Raw genomic sequence first — 19,881 nt, 5'->3', positions numbered from 1 at the left:
TATGTGTAGGAGTAATTTTAGGAGGTTATTAAAAAAGGAGGCGAAGAATTTATTGGATGGTTGACCTAATGAATGAATCCAAACTCATATATAAAATAGACAAATCCGAATAACTAAATAGTTAGGAAAACAAGGAATAGGATAGTTTGATGAGTTCACAGGAAACTTGGGGGCTCCACATTTTGCTGGAATATGTCAAACTTGCACCACTCACCTTCCATTAATATTTAATATTTAATATTTAATATTTAAATTCTCCCCACCCCACCCCACACATAACTCATTCTCTCTCTCTCTCTCTCACACATAGAGAGAGAGAGAGAGAGAGAGAGAGAGAGAGATAAGACAACAATTAACATAGTTTTCATCTAGAAGAAGAAATAAATTAAGTGGTTTCATACTATTGATGAGCTCATACATCTCATATATATATACATGCTCAGGTTCTAATACACATGTCATTACCACTAAAATAAGATGATTAATTTAATTAATTAATTATAGTGAGTAGTAAGATGATTGACTGTGCGCTGGCGCTGCTAATTTTTACGTTATATATATATAATTTTAAGTATTTTATTTTTATTTATCTTTCATTAATAGACAATTATTTTTCTTAAAAAACATGAAATATAATTAACTAAAGTATTGAAGATATATATGTAAAAATATAAATGAATGATAAAACAAGAAACACGCGTAGGTGCAGTGACTAAAATATATATATATATATCATAACTATTGTAATTTTTGTTATGATACAGGCCATGGTAAGAAACTTAAGCACATGATACTATATATATACGTACATACGATTTTCATTTGGATTAGGTATGTTATGTTCATTGCATGAATCATGGCATATAATTACATCATGCATTATTATTCTCATAATTACGTCAATTCCAAGCAAGAATCATTATTTAGGAATTAGGCCCACAAACAAATTAACACTACTGGGACTGTATAAGAATATTTGAGTCCTTTGAATATTGTCCATATTATTAATTGATGGATCATATATATATATATATACCTAAAGTTTAAGATTATGTTCATCCATCAATTGAATTAACATATGCTTATAATGGAGATAGTAATTATATTTATATACATATATTATTCACAAATGAACATCAAATGGTCATGATCTAGCACTAGATGTTGATTATCTAATATTGATGAAAAGTATGTGATTGTTATTGTTGGTTATTAATTGTTAGATCTTGATATTTGATCTTAATTTGATGTTGATGATTATAATCGACTTATTCAAAAAAAAATAATAGTTCATCGCTTTCACTTAAGAAAAAAAAGAATTAAGGTTATATATATAATTTATAGGCTTCTATCAAATTCCTCTTGCATTTTACCTATATATATCACTACACATATAATTCACATTATTTGTATTTTTCATAAAAAATATTTTACACATAACATATTTATATAAAATATAATACCAATTTGCAATATATAGCTTCAAACGGGCCCAACAAAAAGCTAACCAAAGTAGCAAAGCAAGAATAAATCAGCAAGTCCTTCATAGTATTATACCAAACTCTTCGCCTCTTACAAAATTATTCCCCCTCCCCCTTTTTTCTTTTTTTGGTCACCCTATAAAATTATTCAGACACATTATTTTCTCAACGACAACATAAATCTTTGTACATTTCTTGCCATAATTGTCTGATTCCATCTTCCCAAATTACAAGTAGACAACACAAAAATGCCTACGGGAAGCAGAAAATGCCTAACATTCACTGTCACAGCAATTATACTACATATCCTAATGATAACAGTCTTTGTTCTAGTATTCCTGCGCGTAAGAACACCAAAAGTCCGGTTTGGATCCCTGACCGTCGAAGCGCTAACGTTAAATTCCACAACGTCGACTCAGCCGTCTCTCAGCATGAGGCTCAACACTCAAGTGACGGTAAAAAATACGAATTTCGGGGAATTCAAATTCTCTGAAAGCGCGATTTCAATAGTTTACCGGGGGAACGTAGTCGGCAGTGGCGTGATTACCGGGTCGGGTGCCGGAGCGCGGTCCACTAAGAAACTGAACGTGACGGTGGATGTGGAGTCGAAGAAGGATCCGTTGCTGGGCAGAGACCTGAATTCGGGTAGGGTCACGGTGTCCAGCCATGCAACGTTGGAAGGAAGGGTTCATCTGTTTATGATTGTTAAAAAGAAGAAGACGGGAACCATGAATTGTACTATGGATGTGGATACGAGGAAGCGTGCCGTTGCCAACTTCAATTGCAATTAAAATTTGTTGTTAATTTTCTTCTACTTCTTTTAATTTTTAGAATTTGTTGTTAATTAAGCCCTCGATTGTTTGTTTATTTATTTTTAGTGGAAACGATAGATTAGTATTTTTAAATAAGTTGATTATAATCATTAATATCAAATTTTAATATCTAATGAATATTAACAACAATAATAATTATATATTATTTATCAATATCTGATAATTATATCTAACTAATATTTACATTAAAGAAGAAACATCTCATACGTTAGTAGGGTTCGAATCCACAATCTTAAAGTTATGGGACCGCGATTTTACTGATTGAATTTAGAAGAAAATAGTTAATGTGTTTATGATTTATTTGAATCTATTAAGATGGTCATGTACTTTTGCATAAATTGCCGTTGCTCATCATGTATGAGAGAAAATTGTAATTTTGAATTATGAGCAAATCCTACGGAACTTGAATTCTTAACTTCAAATCTTTCAATGTAAATACAACTTTTCTTTAATTTTACACATGAAATATATATATATATATATATATCAAATGAAAAAGAAAATATGAATGCCGCGTTATTTCAATGATGAAATTAATTAATCAAGCCCGAAAAGATCTTCATATATAAAAAAATATTTTGAGAATTTGAGTTATTTCCTTTTATAGTAGCCTCAATTTGCTATTAATTGCCTTTTTCAATGCATTCTTTAATATTGAAATTTTTATGCATTTAATTATGTTTTTTAATGTTGTAATTTATTGATGATATTGAAAAATATATATGTCAGAAAAAAAAAATGAATTGATTCAGACTAAAGATTTAGATCTGCTGCAACTTGTACAAATAAAATAAATCATCTTGATAAGAGTATAAAAAGAAAGAGGATGATTTAATTAGGGAGAATTGTGGTCCAAAATTGACTAGGTTAGTGATGAGGTCTATTACATGGGCAATATCGAATTTTTCAACTGCAGACTTATGTATAGCAAATGTCCCAAGTATAGGCTGGCCAGCATTATTGCATATATGACTTCCTACACACACTTCATTGACGTTCTTGTGTTATTTCCATTTTTATCCTCGCTTTTCCCCTCTAATTCCTTTCCTCTAACTAATCATCTGCCTTCAAAGCTCAGCTGCAAACTTTATACCCTAACTGCCACCAACTACTAAATTTAATCGTTATCATCTCTTTTTTATTAAAATAACAAGAAAGATATTTTTCATTTAAATTCCTTCATCTCTACCCTTGCATCTGTTCTTCAAATTGATCCCAACTGCCATGTAAATGTATATGTATATATAACAAGAATTATTACAGTGCGAAAATGAATGCAGCCCACAAACCAAAACAAAAAAAAAAGGGAAAGAAAACCAAAACGGGCTACAAAATCATACTATGAATACAGCCCACAAACCGGAGTACTGGTAATAGAAAAAAAAAAAAATCATTTGCAGACAATATTCCTAAGTTGCTGCGTAGCCGTCACAATTTCCATATTACAGTTCATCTCCGTCGCTTTGTTCTTCTTCATCACGAATACCAACTCCACTCTCCCCGTCATTCTAGCCTGGCTCGTGATCGGCACAATCCCCGCGCTCAAATCGCTGCCCAGCTGAGAGTTCGCCGCCGCGTTTCCCAAACTCAGATCCACCGCCACATCGATTTTCTTCGTCGCTCTCCAGTTCACGCGAGAATTCCGCAGAATAGCCTGGCCCACCGGCGTGCCCCTGTAAAAGAATACAACGGTGGTGTTCCGGTACTTGTAGCGGCCGAAGTTGGCGTTCTTGACTCCGAGCTCGGCGTTCATCCTGGCGCTGAAAGCGGGACTGGCCGGGTTGCCGACGTTGAAGTTCTCGAACGTGGCTGAGCGGACGCGGAACCTTGGGGTTCTGACTTTCATAATGGTTACCGCGAATATGGCTATGACACCGGCTTGGAAGATGGCGAAGAGGACGATGTAGAGCAAGCATTTTGTGCGCTTCTTCTTGCGCTGCTCTCTGGCGTCGTGGGCTGCGGCGCCGGCCTCAGCGTCGCTTCGGGTGTAGCCATTGGCGGCGGGAGCCACGGGGTATGCTAATTGAGGTTGCTTCTCAGCCATGAAGAAAATCGAAGAGAAAATGAGAAACTGATGAAGTTGTTTGCGTAAAAGAAAGGTATCGTTGTGGTTTATGGTCTAAGGAGATGGAGAGAAGTGGTGGTGATGAGTGGGAAGTGGAAGTCATATATATAGAGAGAATGGTAAAAGTATTGTTGAAGAATGCAGCCAGACTCAAAGATTTGACTCTCTCTCTCTCTCTCTAGGTTTAAGGGAACGCGTGAGGAGGCTTAGTTTGAATCTTGACTTGTACTGTTTCTATCGTTTCTGTGTTATTTTAAAGTGCGATCGATTATATAAAAATGTATTGTATCTATTTCATGATTATTGGTTTGAAAATTTTAATATAGTCATAATATTGAAAAAATTCAGACATATGTGTCGTTATAGATAATTAGTAACATATATATAATAGCAACTTAATGATAATAAGTGATCTAATAAATGATCATTGTCATTATGCATGTGTTACTAATTGTCACCAACGACAATTTAATGAACAAAATTAGGTCACTAATTTTCTTGAATTATAATTTTTACTAAATAATTATGACTATTAAAACTTTAAAATTTATTATTATAACAAAATAAAAATTCTTATCACTAAATATATATAATTTAATATTGTCGCTAAAAAAATTTCGTCTCTGATTTTTTATTTGCTTATAATATATAAAAAATTCATAAAATAAAAGATTGAAAATGTTAAATCGCACATTCTATAAGATTAAAAATATATGTCTGAGAGAAAAAATATTTAATATTAAAAATCCATCTTCCAACCTTCTCCACTATGATAAAATACGAGTACCAATCAAAAGAGATTGTATTACATTGATTAATTAGGGAAAATATAAATAATTAAAAAGTAGATAAGTGAAAGAAGCTTCTATGAGGTCCACAATGTCTCAAAATGTCACTCAGCAAGTTCCAACGCGTTTCTTCACTTGACACTTGACCCATGTTAGCTACATCTGCGGTAATAACTAGAAAGGAACTCACACTCCATGCACGCTCTTAACTTAGGTCTGGTTTCATCATCTTTGAATTAATTATATAATTAATATATATTTTTTTAAAAATTAATTATGTAATAAATATATTAAATTTAATTTGGATAAAAAATTTAGAGTACTTAATTTGGTGCTTAGTTTCCTTGATCTATTCATCTCTCATTTATTCTTCATCACTTCTCTACTGCTTCAGTTTATATATATACACTGACACTCCTCACTTTCCAGTCGAGTACTTGGTATTCTCATCATCAATTGCAAACTTCAACATCAACCTCGCATAATCTTTCCTGTTTTCCCTCCGAAATACTCGTAAATTGGTTCGATGGCTGAGAACCAAGAATCCGGCGCCGCCGCCCAGCAGTCCAGAGAACTCCGCCGGAAAAAACGCAATAAATGCTTACTCTACATCTTCCTCTTCATCGTCTTCCAAACCGCAATCATACTTCTCTTCGCCCTCACCATCATGAGGATCAGGGCCCCCAAGTTCCGAGTCAGCGCCGCCTCGTTCGACACCTTCGAGTACTCTTCCGCCGCCTCCAATCCGTCGTTCAACATACGGATGACCGCCCAGGTCAGCGTAAAAAACACGAATTTCGGGCAGTTCAAATACGAGGACACCAACGTCGCGTTCTACTACAACGGAGCGGTGGTGGGGTCGGCTTTCATCCCCGGTTCGAGTGCCAAAGCGCGGTCGACGAAGAGGTTGATCACGGTGGTGGAGTTGTCGTCGGCAGGGTTGCAGAACGGGGCGCAGCTGGGGAGCGACTTGAGCTCGGGGGTTTTGACGGTGAACAGTGGGGGTAGATTGAGTGGGAAGGTGGAGCTGTTGAAGGTGCTGAAGAGGAAGAAGTCTGCGGAGATGAATTGCATCATTGCGATCAATTTGGCACAGAGAATTGTTGGAGATTTGAGATGCAACTAGTTTTCTGTTTCCCCTAAAAATACTTTATTTTTCAGTTTTTTATATACTTGGATATATTTTGTAGAGTTCTTGAAGAAGCATTGATGGACTCTTAATTGTTCCCTCGTTTTACTGATAATTTACACACACACACACATATATATATATATATAAATAATAAGGGTTTTGTATGTGATAAATTATTTTTGCGAAATAATTACTTAGCATGTAGTGTTTATGGACAGAATTATTATATTTTTTTAGTGAAATCAAATTCTTGGAGTTCATAGACAGATTACGTTTGTAATCTGAAAGAAAGAAAGAAAGAATACATGATGAGATTAGTTCTATATAACAAAAAATTCAATAAGGTCTCAATGATACTCATTGTGTAGCATTACTATCCTTACGGATAATATATATAAAAAAAAATGAAATTAAAGAATTGAATTAAACATATATAAGAAAATAATAGTGCTAAATAATATGCATTTTCAGATATTGAATAAAAAAAATAATATTCCATAAAATACAGTCCAATCTTTAAAATTAAAAAAAGTTAAGGAAAGGGGGTTGTATTGGTGGTTTATAGTGAAGATCATAATAATATATGAATTAAGAGAGATGGTGATTGAGATATTGTGGTAATGGACAAAGCAAGTGGGAGAAAGAAAGGCATAGAAATTCAACAAAAGTTAGCAGGCAACAGGAGTTTTCTTGTTTTGATATAAATGCAAATGTCCTCTCAAAGATGGAGATGGAATATATATACTTTGATAACACTCTACTTGCCCCTCTTGCCTTTTTTATGCCGGCTAACGCCTTTTATCACAACCCTTTATTCCTCTCAATTTATTTAAATCATAATTATCCAAATTGCACTTAATATATTCCTGTTTCATTTCATCCATACCAAGGATACCAACTTACTATTCAGGAAAAATATCATTTTAGCTCCCTAAATTTGGTGTGGTATTTTTGTTTCTGTTGTTTTCTTTTCTTTTAATGATTTTAACTCGAGATCTTTGAATTTGTAGCTTTGCAAGCCAAAACGCGTTAGTACTCCCATGCTTCAATCAGTAAACAATCGCAAAAATAATGGCTTGCCAATGAAAAAAGTAGAAAAATGTAAGTGGTAAGAAGACGTCACCTGCTTCCAAGGGTCGTAGGGCCCATTTTGTTGGAATTTAATGCGGGTTATTTATGATTTTTCAATTAATGAAGTCGATAATTATTCAAATTAATAATTTAATATATAACTCATATTCATAAATTATATCATTTGCAGTTCAATTATAATCATCCGACATTCAAATTAAGGATGTTATACATCTAAAAATATTATAGGAGAAGGATTTTACTCGCATACCTAGCTACAACTTTAACTTTTGAACTATTTATATATAATAATATATTGCATTTCAATTATTCAACAGTATGATATTAAAGACCTAACCCGTAAATTAAACACATAGATCTGATATAAAAATGTACATCCAAAAGTTAATGTTTTGAGAATTGGGATGTGAAATTAAATACTTTTGGCATTTTTACACAATCTTAATATATATTGTGCCTCATATCATCAGTTTGTGTGTGAATTTAGGCATAACTATCTAATTATATCATCATCAAGAAAATTGAACAATTTGAGTGACGCGTTAAGACATTTCGCTGCACTAACAACTAACCTGGAAATTGATTGTGTACGTTACTATATAAGCATTGCTAGCTTAACTACATATATAATTATTTGGGTATGGGTCCGATTTGGAATATCTATCATTCATCATACGTCATATCAGTCTGCACGTCAACGCTTCCCCAATATATAATTTACCCCTACTTGATAATACCTCATTACCAAACTCCTATGAATTAACGTTGGAGACACTTTCGCAAACACATATAGATAAAGCATTCATCACCATGACTTCTAGATGTCATGACTAAAATAATCAATAAATCACCTAAATAGTATTAAGATAATAGAGCAATCGCAATCAATAAACCTTTTTGTTCTGCGCACACGATAGTAAAATATTTTAATTAAGTTAAAGTAAAAATCTAACTTTTTAGTTAACATTTTTGCGCTTAAAAATAATTTAATTAATCGAAGGTTATTTTACTAATATTATTATATATTAATCTTAAGGGTGTTTTAAGGTTAGGAAGAAAAAATTCTTATTTGAATTAAATTTGATTGAATCAAATCAATTACAAAATAAATATATTATATTTAGTATGTGATTGATCATTTTTTAAAAATTGTGTATATAATAAATATATTTTATTTATTATATAATTAATTTAAGTTTGATTGTATGAAGTCCAAATTAAAATTTGGCGTTAGGAAGACACAATAAGCCTTAAGAGACGGGTAATTTTGTGTGGTAAGAAGAAAACATGGATTATTTTATCTTATTTATTACATTGCCACTTGCTGCCCCATCTAGAAGCCGGAGTAACCGTACTCGCCAAACTTCGTGGAAACTCCGCCCTCCATCCCATATGTCAAAAGTCCATTGGTCTGTCAGGCTGCAGTAAATACTGACATTGTAAAAGTATCATTTCCACGTAGAAGGTTCTGCTTGTCATATCATCAGCAATCAGCAAACACAGTATTTTTGTAGAAAAGTGGGCATATACCCCAGAAACAACTAAAAGAGATACAAGTCAAGATTCAAACTAAGCCCCCTCGCTCACGCGTTCACTTCAACCCAGCTTAACTCATATTTCTTTAGAGAGAGAAAGAGAGAGAGAGGGACGGCGAGTCAAATCTTTCAGTCTGAGCTCCAATCTTCACTTCAATAATACTTTTACCATTTTCTCTCTCCCTCTCTCAATATATATACATGTATGACTCTCCCTCTTCCTACTCATCATCACCACTTCTCTCCATCTCGTTACAGCAAAACCACAAAGAAACCTATCTCTTAAGAAAGCAAGTTCATCAGTTTATCATTTTCTCTCGATTTCCTTTATGGCTGAGAAGGAGCACCAATCACCACATCCCATGGCACCCGCCGCCAACGGCTACACCCGAAGCGACGCTGAGGCCGGCTCCGCCGCCCACGATGCCAGAGAGCAGCGCAAGAAGAAGCGCACAAAATGCTTGCTCTACATCGTCCTCTTCGCCATCTTCCAAGCCGGTGTCATAGCCATATTCGCGGTAACCATCATGAAAGTCAGAACACCAAGGTTCCGCGTCCGCTCAGCCACGTTCGAGAACTTCAACGTCGGCACGCCGGCCAGTCCCGCTTTCAGCGCCAGGATGAACGCCGAGCTCGGAGTCAAGAACGCCAACTTCGGCCGCTACAAGTACCGGAACACCACTGTTGTATTCTTTTACAGGGGCACGCCGGTGGGCCAGGCTATTCTGCGGAATTCTCGTGTGAACTGGAGAGCGACGAAGAAAATCGATGTGGCGGTGGATCTGAGTTTGGGTAACGCGGCGGCGAACTCCCAGCTGGGTAGCGATTTGAGCGCTGGGATTGTGCCGATCACGAGCCAGGCTAGAATGACGGGGAGAGTGGAGTTGGTGTTCGTGATGAAGAAGAACAGAGCAACGCAGATGAATTGTAATATGGAAATTGTGACGGCTACGCAGCAACTTAGGAATATTGTCTGCAAATGATTACCCGTATTCATTGTCTGATTTTGTAGCCCGTTTCGGTGTTCTTTCTTTTTTTTTTTTTTTTTTGGTTTTTGGACTTTTTTGTTTTTACATTCATTTTCGCACTGTAATAATTTTTGTTATATATACATATACATTACTTACCAGTCGTGATCTACGATGTGTTAATATGTGTCAACTTTGTTGATTTGATCTTGTTCGACTGATATATTGTGAGTTTAATTAAATTTCATTAATGTGGGTATGAAATATACTTTTTTCGTAATTGGTTGTGTTTTTTTGATCTCATTTAAATTAATTTATTGATTTGAATTATTAATATATTAAAAAGACTTTAGATCTAAATGTGTGTGTATACATATATATAACAGTTTTATGGGAGAATTAGATTCAAAAATTTTGGTTTTGATCAATTTCAACAGCATATGCAACGGTCAGGATGAGGGAATAGCCAGAATTCAATGAATTTTTTTTTCTTATTTATTTTAATAAAAAAAGATATAGTATAGGGTTTGCAACTGAACGTTAGAAAATAGATGGTAAGTTAGAGGAAAGGAATGAGAGGACAAAATGGAAATACAAAGAGGTCAAACGTGGGACCTTGCGTACGAAGTCGAAGTCAAATATAAAGATGAGAGACATTGATAACGGTACTGAAGGAGCGTGGTAAAGACTTTGAAGCTGAAATCATTTGAAGTAGTGAAAAGTTGCTATTGAAGCAAATAGCTCTAACGTTTCTGTTAGTTACAGTCTTAGTATTTAATTCTGAGACTAGCGTTTTTGTTGATTGGGAACAACAACTTATTAGCCGTTTTAGAGGATGAGTTAGTTGGTCTCTTTCAACTGATTAATTAGAGCTGCTGTAATTGTAATCCAGAGACAATTTTCTCTTCTCTTCCACTAATTAATGGATTTTACAGATTTCCATTTCTTCCATGCTCTGTTTTCAAATCTAGTGAAAGAACAGTTAATGATATACTTTTGGTGTCCTTATATACGAGTTAAGGTTGAAATATAATGAGGCTGCCCCCTTCTACTAACTCTTCTCTACCTACCGCTCACCTCATGTTCATGTTGCTAGAATACCACAAACGCATGTGTCTAGCCATGTGTGCTTCTAAAATTAACCATAACCATACATTCTCATCTTTGTGCATGCCACTACAAACTTCACATACAAAGCTGATCATGATGACAACCTACCAAATAAGGACTTAGCTGATGTGGTTGGTAGTTTTATAGAGGTTGGGGAAATCACTTTTTGTTCTGTTCTTGCAAGTTTTAAAGAAGGAGCCTTATTATTGTCATATATTTTCCCTCTCTTTTGTCGAGAGCAACAATTATAAGCTCTCTAAAAACAAAGCATGTGTCTCTTACATGCCTATTTCCTCATATATTTAGCGGCAGGTCAAAAATCGAGAAAAAATATCAGTTGTTGCCCTTCAAGTGAGATTCCTATAATAATTGAGATCGAAAGTGTACAAGCCTAAAATATTGGAGCAAAAAGAAGATTTTCCCCTTCACCTTCATTCGGTACAGAAATGTGCAAAAATTAACCCATGACTTCTGCAATTATTTCTTCTCTAAGAGTGCGTGGTGTTTTTCAGATGCATTTTCTGTACTAAAATAGGAAACGTGTATCTTACTAAAATTGGTAACAATATATGTATTACGATCACAATATTTTGACAAAATTATACTTTTAGTCCTTTACGACAGGAAGCCCAACACTTTTAGTCTTCTGCTTTATGAAATTTTCAAAATAGTTCCAAAATTGAAAAAATTCGATACATTTGAATCCTTTGTTTTACGAAATTTTAAAATGATTCTATAATTGAGAAACTCGACACTTTTAGCCCTCTTTTTTACGAGATTTATTAGACTAAATATATAGAGTTTTTCAATTGTAGGATCACTTCTAACTATTTTGTAACTTTTTGCATGAAATTTGGAGGGTAAAATATAAATATATCCTTTTCCTCTAGAGCAAAAGATATGATCCAACACGTGAAATATATATACTCATTTTTAATTTTTTTCCCACATAATTTCTTGAATGGGGTGCATGATCAATATTCTCAACCTATATATTAAAACAATGAAGCTCTTTTATTTATTTTATAATTAAACGAATCTCCATTTCATATAAGAAAACACATTAATTAATTGAAAATTGCATTTATTTTCGATCAGAGGAGATCAATCAATAGGTTAATTAATCGTTTCTAGAGTACAGTAGGAATAATATCTGAGGCTAAAACCGTAAATTGACCCCAGTGGAAGCTTCTGATAATAATTAAAGCAGCCATGCCGGGAAAATTCAAACTGCCACTTCAGTTACGACGTGTATGAGAATCCAACTGCCCAAAATGTCATAACACACCAAACACCCCACAACTTCTTACACACTTTCCTCAAACTACCCTTAAAGCATGTAATTATCCGTACATTTAATAAATAAACATTTTAAATACTTGATTATATATGTATATGCGAAATGCAATAAAAATATATAATACTAATGAATATTGAGAGAAACAAAAAATGACATTTTATTATATAGCAGGTGGTTTATTGTCTTATTCAATACAATTAAATTCAAAATTGATTCATAAATTAATAATTTTAATCAATAAATACGTTCAAATGAAATAAAAAAAACGCAAACTATTATTATATAGAAGTAGGCAGACGTCCACATTTATTAAAATTGAACTCACACCATTTGATTGTGTGGCCTCAGCAAGATGAAAATGGCATTATTTCCCAATTTTTACCTTCATTTTGTGATACTTCATCTTAAATACTTGAGGTAACAACATAAAGTGATGTCGCTTGAAGAGGGAAAAAGGATTTATTTCTTTTAAATGCGTGACATTTTAAAAATATTAAAAGATTTAAGATTTGTTTATATGTGACATGATCAAATCGATCGAGTACTCACTATTTATTTTATTGTTTAATAGAATAATCTTATACTAGAACCTATACCCATAATCGGCATTGTAAATGTGTATCACTTGTAGTTAATTGACTTTTTAATTATAAATTGACCAAACCAACCATATTTTTTTCTAAGAAAAAGTGATTATATCTTTAAAAAAAAAGGTACACAGAAGGGATACACATTTATATAATTTATTATTTTTTTTAAATTATACATCAATCAAATAAAAAATATATTACACTTATAATTAAATTAATTATTCAATCAGGCCAATTTAAATTATAATTTTCCCAGTCAAGATTCAAATTAAGCCCCTCACGCGTTCCCTTAGAAACTCAAAACAAAATTTGTTAGAGAGAGAAAGAGAGAGAATCAAATCTTAGAGTCTAGCTCCATTCTTCAACAATCTTTTTACCCTCTCTCTCTATATATATCAATCTCCACTTCCCAATCATCATCAACATTTCTCAGTTCTCTCCATCTCCTCTGAGCAAACAACCACAAAGAAAGCTTTCTTTTTATAAAGGAGTTCGGTTTCACATTTCCTTTTCGATTCTCATGGCCGAGAAGCAGCCCCAATTAGCATACCCCATGGCACCCTCCGCCAACGGCTACACCCGAAGCGACGCTGAGGCCGGCGCCGCCGCCCACGACGCCAGAGAGCAGCGCAAGAAGAAGCGCACAAAATGCTTGCTCTACATCGTCCTCTTCGCCATCTTCCAAGCCGGTGTCATTGCCATATTCGCGGTAACCATTATGAAAGTCAGAACCCCAAGGTTTCGCGTCCGCTCAGCCTCGTTCGAGAACTTTAACGTCGGCACGCCGGCCAGTCCCGCTTTCAGCGCCAGGATGAACGCTGAGCTCGGAGTCAAGAACGCCAACTTCGGCCGCTACAAGTACCGGAACACCACCGTTGTATTCTTTTACAGGGGCACGCCGGTGGGCCAGGCTATTCTGCGGAATTCTCGTGTGAACTGGAGAGCGACGAAGAAAATCGATGTGGCGGTGGATCTGAGTTTGGGTAACGCGGCGGCGAACTCCCAGCTGGGTAGCGATTTGAGCGCTGGGATTGTGCCGATCACGAGCCAGGCTAGAATGACTGGCAGAGTGGAGTTGGTGTTCGTGATGAAGAAGAACAAAGCGACGGAGATGAACTGTAACATGGAAATTGTGACGGCTACACAGCAACTTAGGAATATCGTCTGCAAATGATTTCTTCTTTTCTCTTTTGCAATTTCCAGTGCTACGGTTTCCGGGCTGTATTCACAGTATGATTTTGTAGCCCGTTTCGGTTTTCTCTGTTTTTCTTATTTGGACTTTTCTGTTTTTACATTCTTTTTCGCAATGTAATAATTCTTGTTACTTATATATATACATCTACTTGCTCGATTTATAATACTGTAAGTTTGAATTTTACGAATATAATTGTATATTAAATTTTATAATTTTTTTGTTCATTTAAAGGTATATATTGATTAGAACTATTAGTATATTGAATTATATACTAAACCTCATACTATAAAACTATGTGTATATATATCAATTTTGTGAGAGAATTTGACTCGAAAATCTTGGTTTTGATCATTTTGAACAACATATGCAACGGTCAGGATGAAGCAATAACCTGAAATAAAAGCAAAGAAGGTGAAAGTAATCAAATTAAATTAAATAGTTGTTGGCAGTTAGGGTATATGGTTTGCAAGTTGAGCTTTGTAGAAAGATGATTAGTTAAGAGGAGAGGAATGAAGGGGAATTAGTGGAGAAAAGCAAGGACAAAAATGGAAAAAATGCAAACGTGGGACCTTGGAAAATAAATGAAGAGTGTGTAGGAAGTCAAATATGAAGGAATAGCAGCGGCCCGCCAGCCTATACTTGGGATATTTGTAAGAAAATATCAAACCAAATCAAGCAACGTGAAATTTAATGCGTTAAGAATTAACATTAAATATCTAGAAGCAATGATTAACGTAATAATCGTCCTCAAACCTGATTAAAGAGGCCTCCGCTGCTCTGTAATTATATATATGTTATTTGAATACTATATACTTCATTTCTTATATGTAGAGACCAACTATCGTTACAATTCAATGGTTAAAATCAAATGTTTGTATATGTTAACGTTTTGACGTGATTAAAACTTGGTTCTTGAAAAGAATGGGTTTAGCTACATGCACCGCGACCCGTCCAATGCCACACGCGCTATTCTCCCTAACTGTGGACGTCATCTCTAATATATATATATAATCGTGCATAGCACGAATTCTACGTTAGTACATATATTGAGACAAAGAGAGGGAGAAATAAAAAAAAAAATATATTACTAAATTTCAGATTTTATTTATTTAAATTTTGAAAGATGAGAAATTAGGGGGGGCGGGGGAGCATGATTGAATATATTAACAATCCGATCTTGACTCCTAAGCTTCAAAAAGTCTTTGATGAAAGCGTCCAAAAATCTCTAAACGCAACAAGACTTGGTCGCTTGTTGGCTATTGCTCTCCCCAATAATTCACTGCATTTGTGGAAATATTATACTTCTTGTTTTTTATATATTTTTATTTAATAATTATATATAAAAAAAAAACCCTGCTCTGCTCATCTCTAAAATAGGAAAGGTACGAAGATGATGATCCAACATGAGAAATATATACTGCTATTCTTTTTTTTATCTTTATAATTTCTTAAATGGAAATCATCAATATATATTCTCAAAATATAATATAATGTTAAAAGCGAGGTATATATTAAATGAATTAAGGTGTTTTATAATTAAAGGAGTGATCTCTTACATTAATTTTCAATTGGAGGAGACCACCGCTGCTTACCTGTCAATATAGGTTCATTCATTACATTAATCGTTTCTACAGTAGATAGTTTGGGAAAATATCTGAGGCTAAAATCGTAACTTCATCCCATTAGAAGCATCTAATATTAATTAAAGCAGCCATGCCGGAAATGTCATAACAAGCCACACACTTCACATCTTCCTACATACTTCCCTCAAATTACCCTATCAACATCCGTACATTTGTAAAATCATATTTTAAATACATGGCATTTATTTACATAAAAAATGCAATACAAAATGTAATACTGATTGTTTCATATTATGACCATTTATTATCTCATTTAAATTTAATAAATATTGATTCAATATATTAATAATTCAAATCAGCATATACGTTCAAACAAAATAAAGAAATACAAACTATAGTAAAAGTAGACATACATTCATGATTCGTTTGTAAGGACTTGGAAGAATGAAAATAACATTATTTCTTGATCGATCTTTGCATTGTTGTTTCTTCATTTATTGATAGCTTCATCAAGAATAGCTGAGATAATGACATAAAGTGACGTTGCTTGAGGAAGAAAAAAGGATTGATTTCGATCTTTTTCCACAAGCGTCATCTTACATAACATGATCAATTTGATCGAGCTCTCGATTGTTTATTTTCATTGTTTGAATATTTGAAAACACACAAAAATTGTTATTCAACTCTTTGACAATGTACGTAAAAAGAAAAAGAAAAACTCTCTGTCTTCATCTCCCTATACCCTCACAATTACTAGCCAATTGGCCTTTCTCGAATGTTTTTCTTACACTGTATCTTAATGAAAGCCCATAATTAATCTTGTAAATATGTATGGATGATGAGCAACATGAATCTCCACAAAGTGGCGTGAATCCATGCACCACTGATTTGTCAATGTTAATGTTTTATCATTTTTACTATTAATGTTGTCTTGTGCACGAAATTTCCCATCCCTAACACATAAACATCTGGATAGTCAATAAACGCGCATCTACTCCTTACAAAAACAGTATAATCGATCGACGCCAATCCAGAAAGTCGCACTTTCACTACCTTAATTCGTTAACGAAACTTCAACAATGGTGTTCCAATCTAACTCATCATGAAATAAACAATACTTACATCAAACGACCAATTCACCCCCGATCACCACTATATATAAACACGACTTCCCTATTATCTTTTCACCAAATCACAACCATCTGTCATTCACGACTTCTCTTTCCCGAATCCCGTACACTGAAATTTACATCTCTTTTTCACACAAAAATATCAATGGCGGAAAAACAAGAAGCTACGGAAAGAGCCTACACTTCACCACAGGTAAATCCCTACGGCCGAGTGGACGAGGAGATAGCCTCCGTCGCTGAAAAGGAAGAAAGGCGCAAGAAGCGCATGAAATGCTTCGTCTATCTCATTGCCTTCATCGTGTTTCAGACTGGCGTTTTCTTGATTTTTGGTCTCACAATCATGAAGGTGCGCACTCCAAGGTTCCGTGTCATGTCCGCCTCATTCGACACGTTCGATGTCGCCACTTTGGACACCAACCCCTCTTTCAACATCAGGATGATCACCCAACTTGGAGTTAGAAACCGAAACTTTGGCCATTACAAGTAAGTGTTTAAGTAATTCAAGAGGAATCAAACACTTCATTACTTAAATTCGAATTGGAGATAATTTCAAAATTCTGTTGAACAAGAAATTGAACAACTTATTAGTCAATAAAACTTAAACGAATTTTTAATACCAGTATCCGACAGTTTGATTAAACTTTTTATCTTCACTACAGGTACCAAAACAGCACGATCGAGTTCTTCTACCAGGGGACTAAAGTCGGGGAGGCGTTCGTGCCCCGTGCGCGCGCCAAGGCACGAGCCACCCGGAAATTCAACGTGACAGTGGATATTTCGTCGGCCGCCGTGCCAAGGGACGTGCTGGCCAATGAGTTCAGGACTCATGCTGTGATTCCGCTGAGGAGCCAAGCGAGATTGAGAGGGAAGGTGGAGATTATGAAGATCATGAAGAAAAACAGGTCATCTAATATGAATTGCTCAATGGAGATCAATATCTCGTCCAGACAGCTTGGGAATATCTCCTGCAGATGATTCTTTCAACTTTATTTTAATTTCATTATTAATTAGTAATTATTGGTTTTGATCGTGTGATATTGCATTGTTTTTATTTTTTTTAATTTTATTTTAATTTCTGAAAATATTATTTTCGGATTTTTTTTTTTATTTTCCTTAGACAAGGTTCAGTGTGTTTCACACTGGCCCTTGTTGTAGTAGTATTCTTTGTATACTGCATTTTACCTATTTGAATAAACGGATATTTAATTTTGCCCGGATTTTTCTTGTCTATTTTATTACATAATTATATCAGTACCTCAATAAATTAAGCAATACGTACATTGAATTGATCAAAATTTCGCTATAATAAACTCACTAATGAAGTAACAGTTATATAATAAATTCATATAAAATGAGACATATATCTACGAACTCAAATTCATAATTTGAACTTACACATAAATCCTCAATTTCTCTCAAACTATCGAAGATGTTAATCCGTCAACTCCATGCTTTAGGCAAAAATGATTTCCTTTTCAATTTAGGTAATTAGTTTGGCAGTATATTAAGGCTGGATAGCAGCCATGCTTGACTCATATGGGCAAAGATAAATATTAACTTTATAAAATATTAAATTACATTATTACATTAAAAAATAACAACTAGTAACTCAATCCATTATTTAATCGCAAATCGCAATGACTTAATCAATTACAATATTCAATTTTAAATACTATTGAATTAAAACATTACGGTGATATATTAATTAAGAATGTGGCCGCCACATTTTTCATTTATAAACGTGGCAGTGTCCAGTCAATAAAATGGCCATTGAAGAGAATACAGTAGTCCAAATTGTGTTCTTATCATCATAAATAGTTGAATTGGTAAGTCTCAAAACTTAGGCCATGTTTGATTTTTGTTTTCATTTTTAAACTTCAGTTCTAAGTCGAAAATGTGTATCTAAATTCTCGCAAAAAATGATAATATGCTGTCTGAAGATGAAATGAAACCAAACAACGCATAATAGTTCGTAATCATACTTTGTCGTTGTTTGGTATGTGTGCCAAATAATTCTTTCCTGACGATTATGAGCAGGATTTTTGTTGTTTTATATGATATAAATGGATTCATTCTAGGGTTACAATTCAAACATCGTGTTTGAATTGTTGAACGACTTAAGGATTTTGAGTTCGTCTCTTATTGATAATTGTAACTTTTAGTGAAGCACCAAATGTTCGTTCTAACTTTTTATATTGTGACGTATTTGGCTCTAATGATATTGTGAGTATTCAAGAATTTTCAAAAAAAAAAAATTAAGATTGAAGTGGACTAATTTGTAACAGAAGTTAGCATTTCAATGTTTAAGTTAATAATATTTTTAAAGAGAAATGAAACTTGAAAATGAGTGAGAACGATGATGAAATATGAATGTACGTATAATTCGTGTGAAGTGCATAAAAAGATCTTAAAACAACCTTAGAATTGGGATATGAAAAGAGTGTAAAAGGGTGAGGATTCTTGTTACCAAATGACTGCAAAATGTCTCCATTTATAGGCCTTCGTGGAGTAGGGTTCGGAGAGTAGTTGGGTGAATTCGGTGCTATTATAGAAGAACAATCTCAAAATTTGAACTTATTTTGAAGGAGCTATGGTATTTTTATTGAGTCTTGTGCAATTTCTCCGAGTCTTCCGGGCTCTGTTATTTGCTTATTACCAGCTACGTTGCCACCAAGTTACTTGGAGTTTGTTGGAGATACTTTGGCATGATGTATTCCAATATGTTGGCGATATGAATGACGTGTCCGGCTAATAATGGGCTTGCACCTGTCAATTTTGTAAAGATGAGAAAAATGACTTTATTGGTTTTATTTACTTTCTCATGACCCAACCAATTTAAGGCCAATTAGACTAATGAATATATCTTTATGTAATATATTATTTTTTCTAAACTATGCACTAAATACATGAAAAATATAATTCACTTGTCATAATTATGTTGCTTCAAACAAATCTAATTTGGACTATAGTTAATTTCGTAATTTTATGAAATATGATAGTATTTGAAAAAAAAACAATTATAATGTACCGTAAATGATAATAAATGGCTCCAAAAATATATATATATATGAATGGGAAT

At 34.1% G+C, this 19,881-nt stretch overlaps 6 protein-coding genes across 6 annotated transcripts; 5 read left to right on the top strand and 1 right to left on the bottom strand.

Moving 5' to 3' along the window:
* Positions 1,793–2,272, top strand: LOC105160691 (late embryogenesis abundant protein At1g64065-like). Its single transcript, XM_011078172.1, has one exon. The coding sequence runs from the start codon at positions 1,793–1,795 to the stop codon at positions 2,270–2,272; it is 480 nt and encodes a 159-aa protein (XP_011076474.1).
* Positions 3,705–4,358, bottom strand: LOC105160690. The gene has a single exon (XM_011078171.1). The coding sequence runs from the start codon at positions 4,356–4,358 to the stop codon at positions 3,705–3,707; it is 654 nt and encodes a 217-aa protein (XP_011076473.1).
* Positions 5,694–6,293, top strand: LOC105160689 (late embryogenesis abundant protein At1g64065-like). The gene has a single exon (XM_011078170.1). The coding sequence runs from the start codon at positions 5,694–5,696 to the stop codon at positions 6,291–6,293; it is 600 nt and encodes a 199-aa protein (XP_011076472.1).
* Positions 9,256–9,909, top strand: LOC105160688. The gene has a single exon (XM_011078169.1). The coding sequence runs from the start codon at positions 9,256–9,258 to the stop codon at positions 9,907–9,909; it is 654 nt and encodes a 217-aa protein (XP_011076471.1).
* On the top strand, positions 13,415–14,068 carry LOC105160687. The gene has a single exon (XM_011078167.1). The coding sequence runs from the start codon at positions 13,415–13,417 to the stop codon at positions 14,066–14,068; it is 654 nt and encodes a 217-aa protein (XP_011076469.1).
* Positions 16,785–18,019, top strand: LOC105160686 (late embryogenesis abundant protein At1g64065-like). Its single transcript, XM_011078166.2, has 2 exons — positions 16,785–17,285; positions 17,462–18,019. The coding sequence occupies exons 1-2, from the start codon at positions 16,948–16,950 to the stop codon at positions 17,775–17,777; spliced, it is 654 nt and encodes a 217-aa protein (XP_011076468.1). The 5' UTR covers positions 16,785–16,947; the 3' UTR covers positions 17,778–18,019.

Source organism: Sesamum indicum, linkage group LG4 (genome assembly GCF_000512975.1).
Source record: "Sesamum indicum cultivar Zhongzhi No. 13 linkage group LG4, S_indicum_v1.0, whole genome shotgun sequence".
In the NCBI taxonomy this organism is placed as follows: Eukaryota; Viridiplantae; Streptophyta; class Magnoliopsida; order Lamiales; family Pedaliaceae; genus Sesamum; species Sesamum indicum.
Note: the sequence above shows the minus strand (reverse complement) of the source record. Positions and strands in the feature narration are given on the sequence as shown.